The sequence below is a fragment of the Schistocerca serialis genome, chromosome 12, assembly GCF_023864345.2.
Source record: "Schistocerca serialis cubense isolate TAMUIC-IGC-003099 chromosome 12, iqSchSeri2.2, whole genome shotgun sequence".
Classification (NCBI taxonomy): Eukaryota; Metazoa; Arthropoda; class Insecta; order Orthoptera; family Acrididae; genus Schistocerca; species Schistocerca serialis.
In genome coordinates, this window is record NC_064649.1 from 31,103,525 (window position 1) to 31,124,424 (window position 20,900).

The 20,900-nt window shown below is 41.6% G+C and overlaps 1 protein-coding gene across 1 annotated transcript in view; it reads left to right on the top strand.

The window, feature by feature from the left end:
• LOC126428387 (pre-mRNA-processing factor 40 homolog B) overlaps nt 1-20,900 on the top strand; it is a 184,904-nt gene that overhangs the window by 30,083 nt on the left and 133,921 nt on the right. The window contains exon 2 of the mRNA XM_050090312.1: nt 12,115-12,430. Coding sequence (XP_049946269.1) covers nt 12,115-12,430 — 316 coding nt within the window. The remainder of the gene's footprint in view (nt 1-12,114; nt 12,431-20,900) is intronic.

Below are 20,900 nucleotides of genomic sequence, written 5' to 3' on the forward strand. Positions count from 1 at the left end.
TACCAAGCTGTTCACCAAAATTAAAAGAGATTAACATTTATCCAATGTTTTAGGACTGCCACAAAGTTCTCAACACACATGCATCTATGCCTGCACACGTTTCTGAACAGACAATTTTTGATGTCGCTTAACAATAATTACTGCAGATCTGGTCAATTCACATTATCTCTCTCCCCAACCACTACATCTTCCACTTTCATTGTTCCCTCTTGCTTTTTGTACATATTGTATATTACCCATCTTTCTGTATAGTTTACCCATATTTACAGAGATGCCAGTCATAATTCTGAACAGTGGCCAGCACAAAGTATGCAAATTGATAAGGCAGATTGTCCTGACTGCGTATTTTGGGCCGAGAATACTCTTTGTGACTGCATAGAGTTCCGCCGAAATATGTACAATATAACAGATTGGAAGTATCAGAAGTAAACAAGCTTTTGCTTTTCAGCAACAGATACAGTAGGATTATCCTTATATCAGTTTCTACCAAGATCTTGAATTGTTCTTCCAAAAGAGTCCAGTCATTTGGTGACCATACTGGTACCGAAGTAGATGATGACAGAGAAGAAATTGAAATTCAGAATTCCATTCTGTCAAATTGTTTCACTGAGCATGATTGTACTGCTCTTCTTAGTGTCGCTCATTGCATGAACAACAAAATGACAATTATCAAACTAAATGATTCCGGAATAGAAAATATCTTAAAATCACTTAACAGAAGAAAGGCAGATGAACCTAAAGGGATATCTATACAGTTCTACATAAAGAATATGAAAGATCTTGCTCCTCTCCATTAGCAGTCTGTAGTGAGTTGCTGGAGAGACAGTGTTCATAGTGATGGGAAAAAGTGTCGTTCATTCTTATCTTGAGAAATGGTCTGTGAGCAGATGTTCATCATTGTAGGCTTGTATCACTAACCGGAATCTGTTGTAGAATTGTGGAACACATTTTATGCCCATGTATTATGGCCTTTCTTGTCTCTTTCTGTGATAATCATTGTGGATTCTGCAAACAACAATCATGTGAAACTCATATTGCTTTGTTTGTACACAAGAATCCAAAAGCAGTAGGTATAGGCACCCAGGTTGATGCCATATTCCTTGAATTCTGGAAGGTGTCTGATACAGTTCCACACTGTCACCTAATGAACAAAACTTGTGTGTACAGAATATCATACAAACTTAGTGTCATCCTTTATGGAGAGAAATCTTCATAAGTAAAAGTAACTTTGTAGTTTTATAAAACATTACTGTTAACAATAAGTATTTATGTATAATACAGAGAAGATTCCACGGGAATGGAAACATGTTTTGATTCAGCCACTCCACAAAAAGAATGACAGGACAGACCTTAATAACTACAGAGATATCTCATTATTACTGGTCACCTGCAAAATTCTCTCCAAGGCATTAATCAACAAACTAGAATCACAATCTACTATAAAGATAGTATGAGTATCAAGCAGGCTTCAGAAAAGGAAGATCCTGTAGTGAATAGATTTGGAACCTGCAAATGCTCCTAAAGGTCAACAGGACAAATAACACTGTATTCATATATGTTTCTTCAATATGTCTGTAACACTTCACTGGGTCAAATAAATCTGTGACCATTTGTGCTGCCCTTGGCTGTATATATTCAGTATCCCTAGTTAATCGTGCGTGTCCCACATACTTGGGCAATAGTCTAGGATGGGTCACACAAGTGATTTGGAAGCAATCTACTTTGTAGACAGACCACAGTCGCCCAGTATTTTACCTATGTACCAAAGTCTGCCACCTACTTTACCTATGACTGAGGTTGTGTGGTAACTCTTTTTCATATCCCTACAAACATAGGTATTTGCACCAGTTGACTGATTCCAGTACTGAATTGTTGATATTGCAGTCATAGGATACTATTGTTTTTTTTTGTTTTGTGGAGACAGAATTTTACATTTATGAACATTTGCAACAAGTTGCCGATTTTCGCACGTGATGGCTATTCAGATGTGAAAAAAAATCCCTGTGGATTCTGGGTATGGAGAGGAAGGTGGTGTCATAAGATGCTCATGACAGATCATACAGTATTAAGTGGGTGGGGAGGATTGGGGGGGGGGGGGAGGGGGGAGATAACACACTACAAAGACTTTACTTTCCTCTCAGCTGAGATATACTAACCATGAACAGTAGTTTAACCACAGTTTTTAAACATAGATAATTCGTATAGAATAATATTCATATAATTAAACCACTTTGAAATATAAAGTATTTTAAAATTTGTGATTTATAAAACTCAATAAAATTAAATTCTAGTGGTAAGTTAAAATCAGAATTCCGTGAGATTTTATGAAATTCCTGAAATTTTCTGAGGATTCTCCAATTTTTACAGGTAAAATGTATTCCATGAGAATTCCAGGTTTTCAGAAGAATCACCACACTCTTGGATTATTCTGAAAACTTATCAAGATCTGGCTGAATATTTATGCAGATTTTTTTCGGAAATTACTTCATTAAGGATAAAATTAGTATTGTCTGCAAGCTCATTAACATACAGTATGACTAGCAAAGGTCCATAAACACCTTGCATTAAGATGCGCATCGTCGTCTTCTCCAGTCCGAAGACTGATTTAACGTAGCTCTCCATACTACTCTACTCTATGCAAGCCTTTTCATTTGCGAATAACTACCCTTGTGAATCTGCTTTCCGTATTCATCTCTTTGCCTCCCTCTACAGTTTTTACCCCCTTTCCCACACTTCCCTCCAATAATAAATTAGTGATCTCTTGATGTTTCTGAATGTGTCTTACAACCGATTCCTTATTTTACTGAAGTTGTGCCCAAATTTCATGCCTCCCAATTCTGGTCAGTGCATCCTCATTAGTGACACGATCTACCCATCTAATTTACACCAATCTTCTGTAGAACCACTTTTCGAAAGCTTCTGTCTCTACTTGTCTAAACTATTTATCTTCCATGTTTCATTTAGATATATAGCTACACTCTAGACAAATACTGTCAGAAAAGACTTCCCATCACTTAAATCTCTATTCGATGATAACAAATTTCTCTTCAAAAACACTTTTGTTGCTGTTGCCTGTGTACATTTTATATCCTCTCTACTTCAGCCATCATCAGTTTCTTGCTGCCCAAATAGTAAAACTCATCTAACACTTTTAGTTTCTCATTTCCTAATCGAATTTCCTCAGCATCACCTGATTTAATAGGGCTACATTCCATTATCCTTGTTTGGCTTTTGTTGAAGTTCATCTTATATCCTTCTTTCAAGACACAGTCCACTCCATTCAGCTGCTCATCCAAGTCCTCTGATGTGTCTGCCAGAATTAAAGTGTCATTGACAAACCTAAAAGTTTTTATTTCTTACCATAAACTATAATTCCCACTCCAAATTTTTCTTTTGTTTCCTTTACTGTTTGCTAAATGTACAAATTTAATAACATTCAAAATAGGCTACAACCCCGTCCATAGAAATACTAACACTCACAAATGTCACAGCTCATTATGTGAAAGTGTTGCAAGCATAAAGATTTTGCTGTATTATTTCCAGTCCAAAAATCCCTGCCTGCTTGACAGGAGAAACTAAAACAAAACTCCGCTGGAGCAGGCCATGAAGGCCCGATGGTACCAACCGGCCGCTGTGTCATCCTTGGGCCACAGGTGTCACTGGATGCAAATATGGAGGGACATATGGTCAGAACATTGCTCGCCTGACCATATGTCAGTTTATGTGATAGGAGCCGCTCCTTCTCAGTCGAGTAGCTCCTCAGTTTCTCTCACGGCTGAGTGCACCCCGCTTGCCAACAGCGCCCGGCGGACCGAGTGGTCACCTATCCAAGTGCTAGACCAGCTCGATAGCGCTTAACTTCGGTGATCTGGCAGGAACCGGTGGTACTAATGTGGCAAGGCCATTGGCTGACGGGGGAAACTGGGGGTGTTAAAATATCAGGAATTTTATTGTTATGATACGGCCACAAGGAACATGATCGCACTGAGATAAACAGTTGAAATCTTCTGTTTAAGATTACTCTATTCTTTCATCACAACAAAACTTCAGCACAAAATATGGCACTTTTAATATGGGTGATTACTTTGAAATTTAGTAGGAATTAGTGGGTAATACAGGGGGCGACTACTTTCAGGAAAGAGTGGAAAATGTAAATTATTTTGCAAATATGGTAGTGGATAACATTAGCTCATGCCTTGCAGAAAACTAAATGACACTTCACTGCCACAAAACTTAGTGCATACTCTTTGTGATACAGAATATTTGTAGAATTGACATAATGCACACCACCTCTCCTATAGCTATAGCTGGACGAGCATCTGCGTGATACTTTTGTGGTTACTAAACCAGCCTGTGATGAAATGTGTTGCTCTTCTTCATCTCTTCTCTATTTCTGTTCATTCTATGTTGGATGCATTGTTTGATCCTCTTTATTTATGTATATTTCCCAAGATATTTGAGTTTTTCCACTCTCTTAACATTTCTGTATTTTGCGTGCATGGCTTGTGTGGTATCGTTCTTTCTTCCCCTGTATCGTGTTTCTCATATATCTTTAGGCCTGTTGTGGCAGAGACTTAGTGTAAGTATTCCAGAGCTTCTTGTGCTTCTTGCTATGGTTGCCAAATATTGCCAAGTCATCTGCAAATGCCAGGCATTTATGATTGTCTTGTTTGCATGTCTTCCTAAGTTAATCCCTTTTACTTTTTCTTCCTATTGTTTGATAATTTTGTTCAGTTTTGTTAAAGACTATGGTATGAACAATTGATACATCCCCTGCATATTGCTCCTGTAGGGATGCTGAGCATAAGATTAGATTAATTACAGCACATACAGAGACTTCAATCAGTCACTGATTGCGTGATTCACATGTGAATGGAATGGGAGGGAGCCTAATAACTGTTACAGTGGGAAGTACCCTCAGCCATAAACTTTACAATTGTTTGAAGAGTATACACTCCTGGAAATTGAAATAAGAACACCGTGAATTCATTGTCCCAGGAAGGGGAAACTTTATTGACACATTCCTGGGGTCAGATACATCACATGATCACACTGACAGAACCACAGGCACATAGACACAGGCAACAGAGCATGCACAATGTCGGCACTAGTACAGTGTATATCCACCTTTCGCAGCAATGCAGGCTGCTATTCTCCCATGGAGACGATCGTAGAGATGATGGATGTAGTCCTGTGGAACGGCTTGCCATGCCATTTCCACCTGGCGCCTCAGTTGGACCAGCGTTCGTGCTGGACGTGCAGACCGCGTGAGACGACGCTTCATCCAGTCCCAAACATGCTCAATGGGGGACAGATCCGGAGATCTTGCTGGCCAGGGTAGTTGACTTACACCTTCTAGAGCACGTTGGGTGGCACGGGATACATGCGGACGTGCATTGTCCTGTTGGAACAGCAAGTTCCCTTGCCGGTGTAGGAATGGTAGAACGATGGGTTCGATGACGGTTTGGATGTACCGTGCACTATTCAGTGTCCCCTCGACGATCACCAGTGGTGTACGGCCAGTGTAGGAGATCGCTCCCCACACCATGATGCCGGGTGTTGGCCCTGTGTGCCTCGGTCGTATGCAGTCCTGATTGTGGCGCTCACCTGCACGGCGCCAAACACGCATACGACCATCATTGGCACCAAGGCAGAAGCGACTCTCATCGCTGAAGACGACACGTCTCCATTCGTCCCTCCATTCACGCCTGTCGCGACACCACTGGAGGCGGGCTGCACGATGTTGTGGCGTGAGCGGAAGACGGCCTAACGGTGTGTGGGACCGTAGCCCAGCTTCATGGAGACGGTTGCGAATGGTCCTCGCCGATACCCCAGGAGCAACAGTGTCCCTAATTTGCTGGGAAGTGGCGGTGCGGTCCCCTACGGCACTGCGTAGGATCCTATGGTCTTGGGGTGCATCCGTGCGTCGCTCCGGTCCGGTCCCAGGTCGATGGGCACGTGCACCTTCCGCCGACCACTGGCGACAACATCAATGTACTGTGGAGACCTGACGCCCCACGTGTTGAGCAATTCGGCGGTACGTCCACCCGGCCTCCCGCATGCCCACTATACGCCCTCGCTCAAAGTCCGTCAGCTGCACATACGGTTCACGTCCACACTGTCGCGGCATGCTACCAGTGTTAAAGACTGCGATGGAGCTCCGTATGCCACGGCAAACTGGCTGACACTGACGGCGGCGGTGCACAAATGCTGCGAAGCTGGCGCCATTCGACGGCCAACACCGCGGTTCCTGGTGTGTCCGCTGTGCCGTGCGTGTGATCATTGCTTGCACAGCCCTCTCGCAGTGTCCGGAGCAAGTATGGTGGGTCTGACACACCGGTGTCAATGTGTTCTTTTTTCCATTTCCAGGAGTGTAGATATAGGTGATCAATGTGTATAGGGTCTCCACAGCACAGATTACCCCCGCCCCTACCACCTTCCCATTTTCACTGATGAAAATAGTACATCACAGTTCTTTTTTTTTTTCTGTCTTAAGTATGCTGCAACTTCAGAGTTTTGCTTATTCACATGGAACCATCAGTTCTGGGAAGATAGCACACATTACTAGGTGGTTGTAATTTAAGTGCAGCTACTCATGGAGGTCCAGTATGGGTTGTAATTATCGCACGGCAATGAAACTTGGTAGATATTCTTATGTGTTAATGTAGAATCGATTTATGCTGGAAAAAATTAGTTCCAATTTAGGCCACCAGGTGCAGAACTGGCACTGCACACTATTTGTATAGCAGTATGACATCCTTCCAGTATGACCTGACGAGCCACAACAATACGGCTATCAAGAAGAGAAACCTTGCACTGTTAGTGAAATTGTTTTATGTGAGCAGCAGCACTTACGGTGCTGCATTGAGGGAGTATCACTAAAGTGTCTGAGAAGAGATCCGATGTCATTAAGTGGTTTAAAGATGCTGCTAATAAAATTTGAAAATATAGGTGAGCTTAATGTGGTACCTGGAAGAGGAAGGCATCCGATCCTGGTGGAAGTTATCGACGAGATTGCTGTTGCTGTAACAGACCATGCTGCACGTGCCCTGGGTAATGTTAGTGATTGTGCAGTGTCATGAGAATTGTCCGTCCCACAATTTTATAGTGGTACCTGTACAAGATCCAGATGATGCTGCAACTGAAACCTCATGTCCACAGCAACGTTCTGAGTTTGCTCTCCTGTTTCTGGCATGGATCAAAGTTGATGACATGACCAGGCACTATTCTGCATTGTGATTAGGCACATTTTACACCACAGTGTACAGTGAATACCTAGAATGTCTGAATTCGAGGTACTGTGAAACTACACGTTGTGCACAAAGAGTTACTGCACTTGCCATATGTGACTATGGTGTGAAAATTCACAAACAGCTTTATTCTTGGTCCTTTCTTCTTTGAAGAGAATACACAGGGAGGGCTTGTCAGGTGTTTCATGATGTCTCCATATTATTAAGACCTCCTTTTGCAGCATGTGATTCCTGCTCTGGAAGAGTGCAGCTGTGTGGAAACCACTGTTTTGATGCTATACGGCGCAACACCTCACATCACTTGTCCAGTAAAAGATCTGCTTAATGCAGCTTTCCTCAGACGTCTTATCTCCAATGGTTTCCCAGATGCATGAAACAGATAAACTCCAGAACTGCACTACTTGTATATCAGCTAAGGATTGAGTGTAGGCTGTGGAACACATTGTAATGTATTTGACAAATAAAAAATTATGGTTTTGTGCTCTCCTGTATTAATTTTGGAAACAACAGATTTCAGAATGAAAATATGCCCAGTTGGTGCAAATAAATAAAAGCTTGGAGTAGCTGAGCCTCTAAGGAACATCCTTGTCTAAAATGTTGAGCTGCTTACATTTTGACTGGAAATGCTTATTATATTTTCACTGTTTGTTTTGGGGGATTATACAAGAGGGCTTCAAAAAGTAAGTTACACATATTGCCCCATGCTAAGAGCACTGGGAAACAATAGTGGCACATTGTCAGAAGAGAATTCCTGTTCTGGGTTTCTTGCAGAGACAGTTCTGCTGTGGTGTGGATAACTGGTGCATCACAGTGAGCAAGTGAAATAGTGCGAAAACTGGAAACGTACTGCAAAGTTGAAGCAAGCAGGATGTATAATTATTTCGGGTTAAACTTGTAAATTACACACAGTTTCACTGTAAAATTGTGGCAGTATATGGACCAAATACAGTGCCATGTCCAACCATAGCCAAATGGCACCAACAATTGCACCGAGGCCACACTCGTGTGGGTGACACTGATCAGGAAGAAAGTAAGTTGTAAGTTGGCATCAACTACAGAGGCTGAAGCACAGGCAGTTGAAGATCATTTGAGACAAAAAGATTTTCCAACATGATTGACGTTCACACAGTGGTTCACAAGTGACTCAGTGACCAAGGAGCGGATTTCTATCTCGTCAAGGGATAGAGTGATTGATAGAACATTCCAGTTGCTGTTTACAAGAGACTTGGCGACTGTTGAAAAATAGTGTCATGTACCTGTGCAACATTCAATAAAATTTCCTTGCCTTTGAGTCTCCTTCTCTTAGTACAGACCCAAGTTACAATAAAAAAGACACTTCGAATCCTACAGTTAACAACCCACTGATCTGTTGTGATCAAACTGTATGTGGTGCCTTCTCTGACGACCTCATAGTTATAGGCACACAGGCCTGTCTGTGACTCAACATCTCCGCTATATGGTGAGGAGCAATCTGCGCTTTTGATAATATTGTCATTAGTCCATCCTGGATTTTCCAGTGTTGAATATGATGATGATAATAATAATAATAATAATAATAATAATTGTCTATAATGAAATTACAATGAAATGAATACCCCTAGCTGCTTACAGGTGTTGATATAAGTCAATGGGGACAGTTTAAAATGTGTGCCCCAACCGGGTCTCGAACCCAGGATGTCCTGCTTACATGGCAGATGCTCTATCCATCTGAGCCACCAAGGACACAGAGGAATAGTGCGACTGAAGGGACTTATCTCTGGCATGCCTTCCGTGAGACCCACATTCGCAACTTACTGTCCCGCACTATATTCATAGTGCCCCTGCCCATTATACTCATTACTCACGGCTTTACTTCCGATTCCCATAAGAGTTCTGGCACTGATTTTGCATCCGCACAGAAGAAGATGGTCAAATGGCCAGTGGGCCTCTCCAAGCCAGTAAGGATAAGAATTTAAAATTTGGAGAGGGTGTTGATCTTATCCTGTAGGCATCATTTAAGAATGGATTTTTTGAAATTCCACCCTAAAGGGGTGCTTATGGGATCAAAGATTTTTTAAAATAAAGTGCAACTATTAATGCAGTTTTGAAGCAAGAACCCCAGAAATTGGTATTTGGTTTCCTGGTCAGCAATAAAGAAATACATGTTTTAGCATTTTTGGAAATTTATTCCCTATGGGTATGAAATAGCAGGTGAAAGTATTTTTTTTTAAACAAATCATCATTAAGGAACTGCTAAGGCATTTTTAAAGCTGCATTGAAGATTTGTGTTTGAGACTTGTTGGTTAGAAATTTTAAAAAAATGTGGTCAGTATTTTTGGAAAATTCAACCCGTGAGGGGTTGAAACAGGGAATGAAAGTTCTTATGAAAATCTTAAACATGACTGTGAAACAGCAACTGTGTAATTCAGAATAGATGAATAGATTGAAAAATCAGCCAACCAGTTGCAAAAATATGTGCTACTTGTTGCCTGATTTTTCAATCTGTTCATCTATCTTATGAAAATATTTCATAAGCTAAATCACTGAAAAATTTATGTTTGGCTTCTTGATTAGATGTAAAGAATTACATGTTTGTATTTTTGGAAATCCTTCCACCTTGGGGGGGGGGGGGGGGGTGAAATATAGGCTGATTGATTAAATGACTCGTCATTGCCCAGCCAAAATCACTAGGAACAGAAGTTTGAAATATGGAGAGGGTATTGGCCATACACTGCAGGCATCATTTAGTAAGGGATTGTTCAAAATTGCACTCGTAAGAGAATGAAGTAGGGGATAAAAGGTTTTCTGGAATTATGTCCCTATTAAGGCAATTTTGAAGCTGGAACTTGAAAAATTGGTATTTGGTTTCTTAGTCAGATATAAAAAAAATACTTTTATCAACATTTCTAGACATTTTACACTAAGGGGGTAAAATAGTGGATAAAAGTTATTTTGAAAATAAATCGTTATTAAAGTACCACTAAATGTTTCTATGAACATTGGTATTTGACTTCTAAAGAATTGTGTTGGAGATGAAAGTTTTTGTGCAAATATCACCACAAGAACTAAAAAGGCAGGCTTAAAAAAGATCTCAGATTCCAACTACCAGAATTGCTTTTTGGTAAGAAGTACACACGGAAAAGACCATGCTTAGCATTAAAAGTTTAGACAATGTTGCAATGTGTGAACACAAAAATTTGATTAAAGAAAAACAACAAAAGACAAATCTCTCCAGACCGTACAGTCTACGCAAGTGAAGCAGTGGGTGCTAAGCTACTAAATATGTGTAAAATATGCCACTGTTGACTGCATTATTACTATTGAAAATATGTTCTTTGCACTTGTTAGTTTTTCATATCTCATCCTGATTTAGCACGGTTTATAAAAAGTACACTAATGGTCAGAAAAAAACAGAACCTGCAGCACTTCACTGTCCGCCCCCCCCCCCCCCGCCCCCCCCCTGTCCCCCCCACCATACTATCCCTTCCCCTCCCCACCCCAGCCTCCTCCTTAACCCCCCCCCCCCCCCCCCCAGTCGCCACTCCCATCATGCACTGGTGCTGCTGCTTGCAGTGTGGTTTCAGTTGTCTGAGACTGGATACGTGTGTGCAAGGTTGCATTTGCGTGAGTGTGTGTGTGTGTATCTGTATGTGCGTGTCTGTTGCTGACAAAGGCCTTCATTCCCGCAAGCTATAATTGTGAGAATCTTTTTGTTGTGCCTGTTGCGACCCAGCATCTCCGCGACTTTCCTTCTCTAATATTGGAACATCTTGAACGGCTAGAGATATTATGTTCATATTCACAGGACATGCACATAACTTTGTTCTGCAGAAATGATTAGCATTTTGGTCATCTTGGTTCGGCATGTGCTTGTTGCCTAGTAGGCCCAGGGTCCGCTGTGGGTGCTGATAACTTATTCCATTCATGATGGCATCGACGTGTATAAGCCGCGAATGGCGTCTTGTAGTATAGCCATCCGTGCTGCATTCATCTGGTTCCAGAGTTCATTTGTGGTGGTCAGCACTGTAGGCACATTTTACCAATAGGTGGTGTTGTACCTTGAAATCAGTGTTGACCTTGAACTTGCAGGCGGACATGGTTCAAATGCTAATCATTTCTGCAGAACATACTAATGTACATCTCCTGTAGTCATTCAAAGCGTTCTTTTTTTTCTGAACACTAGTGTGTATTTGATGCGAGTAAACTGAGAAAGCAGCCTGTGACCACTCAAAGATATTATTTTCATTTATATTACTGTTTACCTATTAAATGAAACTAGCCACATAACATGGAGCTCTGTAATAAAATAAATTTTGTCTTTCAGTGTCCCATGCTATTCAAAAGATGCCTTATTGACATTAATCCGCCTTATGATTGAAGTATATTCCTTCGAAATGCATAGTGTAAAGTATAATAAACAAGTGATTACAATAATTTGAAGTCTCAATTAATATTCGCGTTAGTCATGGTCAAAACTTGCATTTAAAGTAAGGTTTTTTTTTAACTCAGTTGCTGCTTCATGGCGAGATTCATCTTCTGTGGCAGAATGTCTGCGTACAGGATTATTTGGTTGGTTGGTTGATTTGGGGAAAGGGATCAGACAGCTTGGTCATCGGTCCCATCGGAGTAGGGAAAGATGGGGAAGGAAGTTGGTCCTGCGCTTTCAAAGGCACCATCATGGCATTTGCCTGAAGTGATTTAGGGAAATCACGGAAAATCTAAATTAGTATGGCTGGATGCGAATTTGAACCGTCATCCTCCCGAATGTGAGTCCAATGTGTTAACCACTGCACCATCTCACTCGATCTGGATACAGGAGGAGGAGGAGGAGGAGGACTGTATGTTTGATGCCAGTGTAAGAGGTCGTTCCAACTTTTTCTTGCAGGCCGTGAACAGTGGCGGCCTCCCTCCTGGCTATCCGCCGCCTCCACCGCCGGGCTATACTGGGCCGCCTATGGCGCCACGAGGTCCGTTCCCGCCTCCGCTGGCAGCTGCGGCCGCGGTGCCGGCGACCGGCCACGGTGATGTGAGGCTGCCACCCCCACCTTCTGTACCTCCGGCCATGCCGCCCGTATACGGGGGACAGCCCCCACTGTGGGCAGTACCACCGGTTACGCCCTCCACGATGGCGTCAACAGTGGTACCGCCGGTCAGCGTGCCGCCTGTCCTTCCCTCCTTGCCGGTGCCTGCAGTTCCCGGAAGTAAGTCAGTTGATAATTGCTTATTAAAATTTTTTGTGTTTGAGGAGGTCACAGGCAGTCCGAAAATTCATGGTAACTATAAGGCAGTTAGCAGTGTTCATTGCAAAGCTGCATGACAGGTTGCAATGTATCATAAAGAAAACTCTGTTGTAACATTATTTTATTGTAGAAGGTAAAAACTTTTTCTTCTCCTTTCTTCAGACGTTAGGTGTTTGCGTGCTAACCCTTTGCTTCTGTTCATGTTATCTGAGGCTCTATTGTGAGGACTGCCATTAGGTAAGGTGTCGCCGACAGTGTTACGGGCACTGCGTGGCCTAAGCCACCTCTATGCGGTCAGTTTCACTGTTCTGAAGAAGTTTTTCTCTATTGTTGCTGTCGTCGACTTCTTCACCGGAGCACCATTAACCGTCACTTTTTGGGTTTCTTTAGGGCCATCTCAGTCACTGTAGCTGCCTCGGGGCAGGTGGAGTTCACTTTGTACATCACCCATAAAGGCAGTCCCTTACTTTGTACTACTGTCTGCCTCCCACAACTTGGATGAAGTAATTTGACTAACAGGAGACAAAAACTACTTATTCTGCAGCTAGCTGCTCCCAGTTACCTGTTTCTGTGTCTGAGCCTGCTTAAATGGGAAAGGAAGAAAAGAGAAAGCACAGGTTTCTAATATTTGTGGGAATTGGGTATTTGTCTCAATCTCCTCCTCTCCCATGTCTCTGTCCATCTCCTCTTCCCCCCTCTTTTCGTGCATCTCCTCTTCCCCCCTCTTTTTGTGCGTCTCCTCCCCCCTCACCCGGTCGACTACCTCCACTCCCCCCAATCTCCACTCTCCCTCTCCTCCAGGCCTGCCCCCCCCCCCCCCCTCTCTCTCTCTCTCTCTCTCTCTCTCTCTCTCTCTCTCTCTCTCTCTCTCTGCCTGCCCATCACCTCATCCCCCTTTCTCTGTCCATTTCCTCTCCCCGTCCTCTCTATCTCCTCCTGTCTCCTCTTCCACCCTCCATCTGACCTTGAGCCTTATTTAATGTTATTGAAAATTGTTCCTGTAGCAGTATTTTAATCATAAGCTGGTAAGCCATAAGTACAACTTTTGTTTTTGCTACCGAAATATATATCTCCAAACTTTTATTTCAGTAACATGTAAAAATTGGGGTTTTTGGTAACTATTTCCCCCTTATACGAGACCTGTGTAAAAAGTATCCAACCTTTAGCCAGAAAAAATATTTCGAATACCTGACGGGGTTGGGACCCTAATCCCCTTCAAAGTAGGCCCCTTGTGCTTGCACACACTTAGCCCACTGATTCTTCCACTGCTGGGAACGCCTCTGGAAGTCTTCTTTTGGAATGGTGTCCATCTCCATCATCGTGTTCCACATTATCTCTTCTCTACTCTCAAAGTGGGATCCTTTCAGTGGCGTCTTCGATTTTGGAAACAAACAGAAGTCTCAAGGAGCCATGTATGGAGAGGAGGGAGGTTTGCAGATGGCTGTAATTCCATGTTTGGGCAAGAAATTTTGGATCAAGTGGGATGAATGTGCGGGGGCATTGTCATGATGCAGTTGCCAGTTTTTCACTGTCCACATGTCTGGTCTTTTGCGGTGAACTGCGTTACGGAGTTGCTGGAGAACCTCTTGATAGTACTCCTTTGTCACTGTTTGTCCTTCTGGTACCTATTCATGATGCACAGTTCCACGGATCTCAAAGAAGACAGTCAGCACCACCTTGATTTTGCTTTGCACCTGCCGAACTTTCTTCGGTCTTGGAGACTCGGGATCCTTCCATTGCAACGACTGTCTTTTTGTTTCTGGGTCGTACCAGTACACCCAATACTCATCTCCAGTTATCACGGTGTTCAGAAACCCAGGATTAGTGTAGGTGGTGTCCAGAAGGTCTTGTGCAGCGTCAAAACGGAGGTCTTTTTGTTCCGGCGACAAGAAGTTGGACACGAATTTTGCAGCCACTCGTTGCATGTTCAAATCATCATGCAAAATTACATGTGCAGAATCTTTATTCACTCCAACCTCTCGGGCAATCTCCCACACGGTCAAACGATGATCTGCCATCACCAAATTTTGCACCCGCTCAACAACAGCTACACTCCGAGCAGTTTGGGGCCTGCCAGAATGCTGGTCATTCTCCGCTGATGTACGGCCATTTTTGAATCGGTTGAACCTCTCCTTAATTTGTGTTACACCCATCGCATCTTCTCCAAACACCTGCTGAATCTTACGAGTTGTTTCACTTTGAGAATCACAAAGTTTTTGACAAAATTTAATGCAGTATCTTTGCTCAACACGTTTGATCATCTTGAGAGAATTGTAATCCGACGAACACGTTGTGTAGCACTTCACTCAGCAACCGACAGGCAGCGACTGATGCACTGGAAGGCAGGGACAAAATTCGGGCATGCGCATAAAAGTGACGCCGCGCTATTGTCTCTATTTTGCGCGTGAAAATCAAAGGTCGGATACTTTTTAGACTGACCTCATATATTAAAAAAATAGGTACACAAAAACGCACATGTATTCAAATGTAATGTGGTGTAAAAATTGAAACCAGTTGATGAAAAACTTTTGGAGATTTAAGATTCTGAACAAACATACATTTAAATTTGTTGCATTCAAATACATATCTATGGGAGTGCCAGATAGTATGTAGATATATGCATTATATACACCACATTATTATTTATTTCAACCCCCCCCCCTCCCCCCCCTCACACACACACACACACACACACACACACACACACACACACACACCAAGAGGCATATAAAAAACATGCTTGTATTCAAGCGCAGCATTATATCAAAATTTCAGTGCAGTTGGTGAAGGAGATATACCATTTTGAACAAATGAATATTTACATTTTTTTATGTAGTTTTATCTCTGAGCAGTTGTGTTTATTGACTGTTGTCAATGTGCTATTGATTTCAAAGGTGTAGCATTTCATTATTAATATTGTGTACGTCCAAAGCACATTTAGTTTTAATTTTTGTAATCCGGCATGCTTACAACTAGAGGTCTGCGCGGATAAGAAAAGTGCAATCCACATCCGCACCGCATCCGCAAGGTCCTAATCTGCAACTGCATTCGCAGCAATTAATCCGCAGCTGCAAGCTCCTTATCCGCATCTGCATATATTTAAGTTTTGAATGAGTAATTAATAGTAATAGACAGTAGTACTTAAAATTATGGTATGTAATGTCATAGTTATTGTTAGGCTGCCATTTCTGCAACAACCTAACTACTTTTGACTTCTTAAATCACAGGAAATGCTCTATACCTACTCTAAAGCAGACCATTCCAAACAGGAAAGCATTGGCGCTCCAGAGCACACACAGTAGTGGCTCGGATCTCGTGAGATTGGAAACGCTATTTAAAAAAATAAAATTCAATGTAATAGTATTAAATGATGAAAATACGTGTATAGAAACAATTATATTTCGCTGCTCTTGTGCCAAGGCAGCTGAAAATGACGATGGTTTTAAACTGTTACTAGCACATTGCATCATTTACTGTCAGTTTTTTTGTACTCACTGCTTGGGTGTGTCAAATTTTGAAGCCATTCATGTCAGCTGATGATTATATTATAGCTTACACGTTCAGTCCTCATCATTTCCAGGTGAAAATATTTACAGTATGAGGCCTACACTGCAAAATGCTGGCGCACCTGTGAAAAAGTTAAACTGCCAGCAATAATTGACGTTGTCTGGAAGAAATAACTCGTCTTCCGAAGAGTGACAAAATCAGTGGTTATAGAAATTAGGAGTGGTTGGATGAGGTAGCAGTTCCTTAGCACTCACTGCACCGTTCTTGGCCCCCACATCAAAAAGAAACTGTGCTGTCTCGAGAAACCCAGATCCACACGCAACTTCGAATGGTAAAATGTCTTTGCTGACAAGATTGATAAGTTTTTCTGTCGCGGCTGTCTTCAAATTTGGCTGAACTTCAGGAACATTCACGAGTCTCTTGGTATTTAAATAAGTAATTATGCTACTTTGTCGAGCCTCACACGAATGTTTTAGCAAATTTGAAGTTCCACTTTTGTGTCCAGTGTAGGAATATACTTTTTTACATGCAAAACAAGCCACTATATCTTTTATCTTTTCGTTGCCATCAAATATGTATGCGAATTTTTTCCAAATTGGTGATTTCAATTTGTTTTCCTTCACTAATGTAAAATCACCTTTTTTCACATTACACGAAATTGTATCCATCGATCTGGTGTTCATTTGAAGAAAGAACTCTCACTGATATTTGCTACTATGCACGTTGTCACTCTGTCACTACAAAGCGCTAACTGAAGTCTGCGGAAAATTGCAACGGGCACCTGTCTGGTAGACAGTGGGCAGGTTTGCCACCCAGAGAGCACTTCACAGGACATACGAAAGACACAGTCGCGGAAACGAATTAGGTGCAGGTCTCTTAGGTACAGCTACGCCGGTCGTAGCCAGGGGGTAAGGACAACAGACATCTGCTCTACCCGGGCCCTGCAAGATTCCAAGAATGTCAACAGACTTGAAGTTTTGAACTAACATTGCAACATATGTACTGGGCAGATGCCTTGCTCATTATCCGCAGATGACCCGCGGATATCCGCGCCGGTCGCGATTTTATCCGCCAAGTAACAAATACCGCGGATATATCCGCGGATATCCGCATCCGCGCAGACCTCTACTTACAACACATTTGACAACTACTATTTTTGTCCTTTCTTGCTGTTGCCAATCTTCTTTTGCCCATAACTTTTGAGCTAAATGCTGCACAGTCTGCACATTCTCTCTTTCCAGTTCGACTGTGCTCTTGGTGAGTTCTAACTTATAAGCAGGAAGAGATAGATTGCTACTTACCATAACGAAAACAGACAGCACAGTTACGACACTTACACAAAGCTTTCAGCTGCAGTCTTCATCAGCAAAAGAGGGACACACACCATTTGTACAAACAAGCAAGCACACCTTACGCACACATGACCACCAACTCCGGCCAGAATCCATTGTGGCTGAGCTGCAGGATGTGCCGGTCACGCGCGCGTGTGTGTGTGTGCGTGTGTGTGTGTGTGTGTGTGTGTGTGTGTGTGTGTGTGTGTGTGTGTTCCACCTCTGCTGGTGAAGGCTGTGGGCAAAAGCCTTGTGTAAGTGTCTTTTTAATTGTGCCTGTCTGCAACTTAATGTGTTCCCATTGTTTTGTTTTGCCGAATATTAAGTCATTCGCAAACAATTCATGAGGAAAATGAAATGTGTGCTGGAACACACTTTTGATCCATCCGAATACCTCAAGAGAACATGAATAAAATTACTTGTTCTGAGACGGACTTCAAAGTCAGAAATCAATGTTTATGAATACAAAATTTTTTCCTTACATTGAAATAATTGGGTCACACCATAAAGAGATGAATATGTGTAAATTTTTATTAACTTATGTGACATAGGCTGTGTATTACTGCAAATGAAGTATTGAATCCATTTGTTGCCAGCGTACTACTTCATGTGGAGAGGTGCTTCCATTTCGGAATCTTTTAGCATAATAGTTTTTAGAAAGTGCAGTATGTATTTTCAATCCTCTTCACATCCCTAGACAATATTTACATTCAAAACTCGTGATACACAAATAAAATTGTCTGTATTAAGTGGGAATAATTTTGGTGTGTCATAAGAAGACAAGGAATTTGTACAACTTTCAACTGCACAACATATGATGTAATTACAGTGTGCACAAAATAGATACAGCATCATCTGAAACTGCAAGTCTGTTTCTTGCCAGTGTACTTCATTTGGTGAGACAATCCAGAGTGAAGAAATTTGTCTGAATACTTTTTACAGTACTCAGTATGTATTTTCATTTTTGTTTACATCCTTAGTCAATTTTCACAGTTCAGAAATAAAGATTCCTGAACATAATTGTTTGTACCATTTTGGAATAATTTCGTTACATTGAAAAGTGATGCATATTTATAGTTTTTCTTTATAACTGGCAAAATGAATGCTGTTTACTCATACAGCACACCCAGTAAAGTATTGTAGAACACCAATACTGTGTGTTGCCAGCGTGTTTCATCACGTGGAACGGTGCTTCAAACTCTAGAACTTTAAGCATTTGAATACTTTTTTTGACACACAGCATGTATTTTCATTATTTCATTGTCAAGAATTAGGATGTCTGAATATAATTGTCTGCAATACGTGACAATAATTGCAGTGCATTGTGAGTGGGCAAAGATATACCAGTATTGTTTTACTGGCACAGTGTATTCTATGGAATTACATTATGTATAGGTAGACAATGGAAAATTCAGGATGGAAATGACAATATTATGCTCTCGCTTAACAGTCTTTTTGTTGTGCCTTTCTGCACTATACATCATGTATAGTATAGATACGGTATCTTTTGAAACACCAGGTCTGTTTGTTTCCCAGCAAACTACTTCATCTGAACAGGTAGAGTCTGGAACTGTTTGAATACTTTTTACCCCCATTGTGTAAGGGGCATTCAGAAAGTTTCCATATGATGGTGTTGCTGCAGCATATATGCAACGTAGCACAATTTGATGCGGGTATATATGCACTGACATGTAGATGAGGGATTAGTGTGCCACCTATGCCTTTCTGACATGTGTGCAGTTAATGTGGAAATGTGAACTATGGTGATGTTATTACCATATGTGTCCAAACAGGACCAATGTGCTGTTGCTCTTTTCTTGGCTGCTGAAGGTCAAACACCAGTAGACATTCATCTGTTAATGAAGAATATGTATGAGGCAACATTTTGCTGGTGACAAAAGCTGGTGCCACCACTGATAACTGGCATCGAAACTGCCTACAACACAGTAGTGTCATCCATTATCCGCTCGTCCCAAGAAGTTCAAGCCAGCCATCTGCTGGAAAGACAGTGCCTATTCTTTTATTACGGTGTGCAATTACAGCAGTGGTGGCCATATATTCTGCATACTTGCGGAATTGCTGCACATGTGCAACTTTCTGGTCACAGTGCGGACACTCACCAGACGTGTAAACAAGGGAAACGGTACTGTCACCGCTCATTTAGTGTATGTCTCCAAGCACAGATGTTGCTGCTTTGCTTTACCCACTAGCTGGGATGTGCTGTAGGTGGGGCACTCTTCTGCTCTTTTCACAGTGTGCAGTGCAGTCATGGGAAGGTATAGTGAATTCCATCATCATATCAACAAACGTCAAGGTTCTAAAACATACAAACAAATGGTGCATACATATGCCGGCTCGGTTTTACAGCTGTGTTAGGTACCTAAATACCCTTTGTGGCAAGGTTATCAGTCATTTCACTCAATAATTAGAGGATAATTTTTAAGCATGTAGGTATATCTTGAACAATCAATTTCATACTGCATTTTTCAGATAACAACTGTGCCTCAATGTAAGGTGGAGGAGGATGAGGAACAGTTAGTAAATAACAATTTTAAATTAGAAAAAGAAAGAACTCCAAAACATCTTTATAATTGGTGATGAGAAATGATAAAATTAATGTTGAGCACAAAAGCATGACCCATTGGTAAACACAAGCCGTTGTGATGATTTTCGTCACTAATACTCAGTTGAAACCTTGGGTTATTCATTTTCGCTGTGGAGAAAAATCTTCACACGCATAAGTAGATCCGAACATGTATGTGACTTTCGCAGCTTCACGATGCAGGCATGGAAATTATTGCTGTGGAAAGTTTTTGTAGAGTTCTTTTGTACTTTTTACTGCAAAGAACTTGGCCTTCAGTCATGTTTTGCACTGCAGGTCGATCAGTTCCATCTGTAGATCATTCGGAGCATCTCCATCTTATGCTGAAAATGGCTGTGAAAAACAATGAATGATAGGAGACATACTCGTAGCATCTAAAAATTGTGCTCCAGGTTGCTCTTTAATTTTTACAGTTATTGACAAGTCTTGAAATCTAGCACTTTGGTGGACCAGACCAAGGGTAGGGAAATATGCACAGTTTTCAGACAATAGTTGGCTCTCCCAAAGACCAAGCTTCCTTCCAAAAGCATTTATTTTTTCCATTGTGCCAGAAATTTAATAATTTTCACTTTTTAAACTGACATTCAGGCTGTTCGTGTAAGACGTAAAATCCATGAGAAATGCAAGATCTGATATCCAGCAAAAGTCTTCTAATTTTGGTTTACTCCTTCCCTTCTCACGTAAAATGTAAATAAAAAATCTTTTCAGTGTTTCACTACGAGTGAGCCAACGTACTTCGGTATAGTAAGGTATGTCGTCGTACTCCTATCCTAATTCCTCTGAGAACTGCCGAAACTGGCGATGCGTAAGCCTACTTGTTTTCAGATAGTTTACAGCACAAACAACAATTTACATGACATTTTCTGATGTTACTGATTTTGCACAAAGCACCTTTCACTGTAGAATGCAATGAATTTGACACAACATTTCTTCTGTGGGTCCTAACTTTTTACTTATCAGTGCTACGAGTCCTATCAGATGGCCTCACATT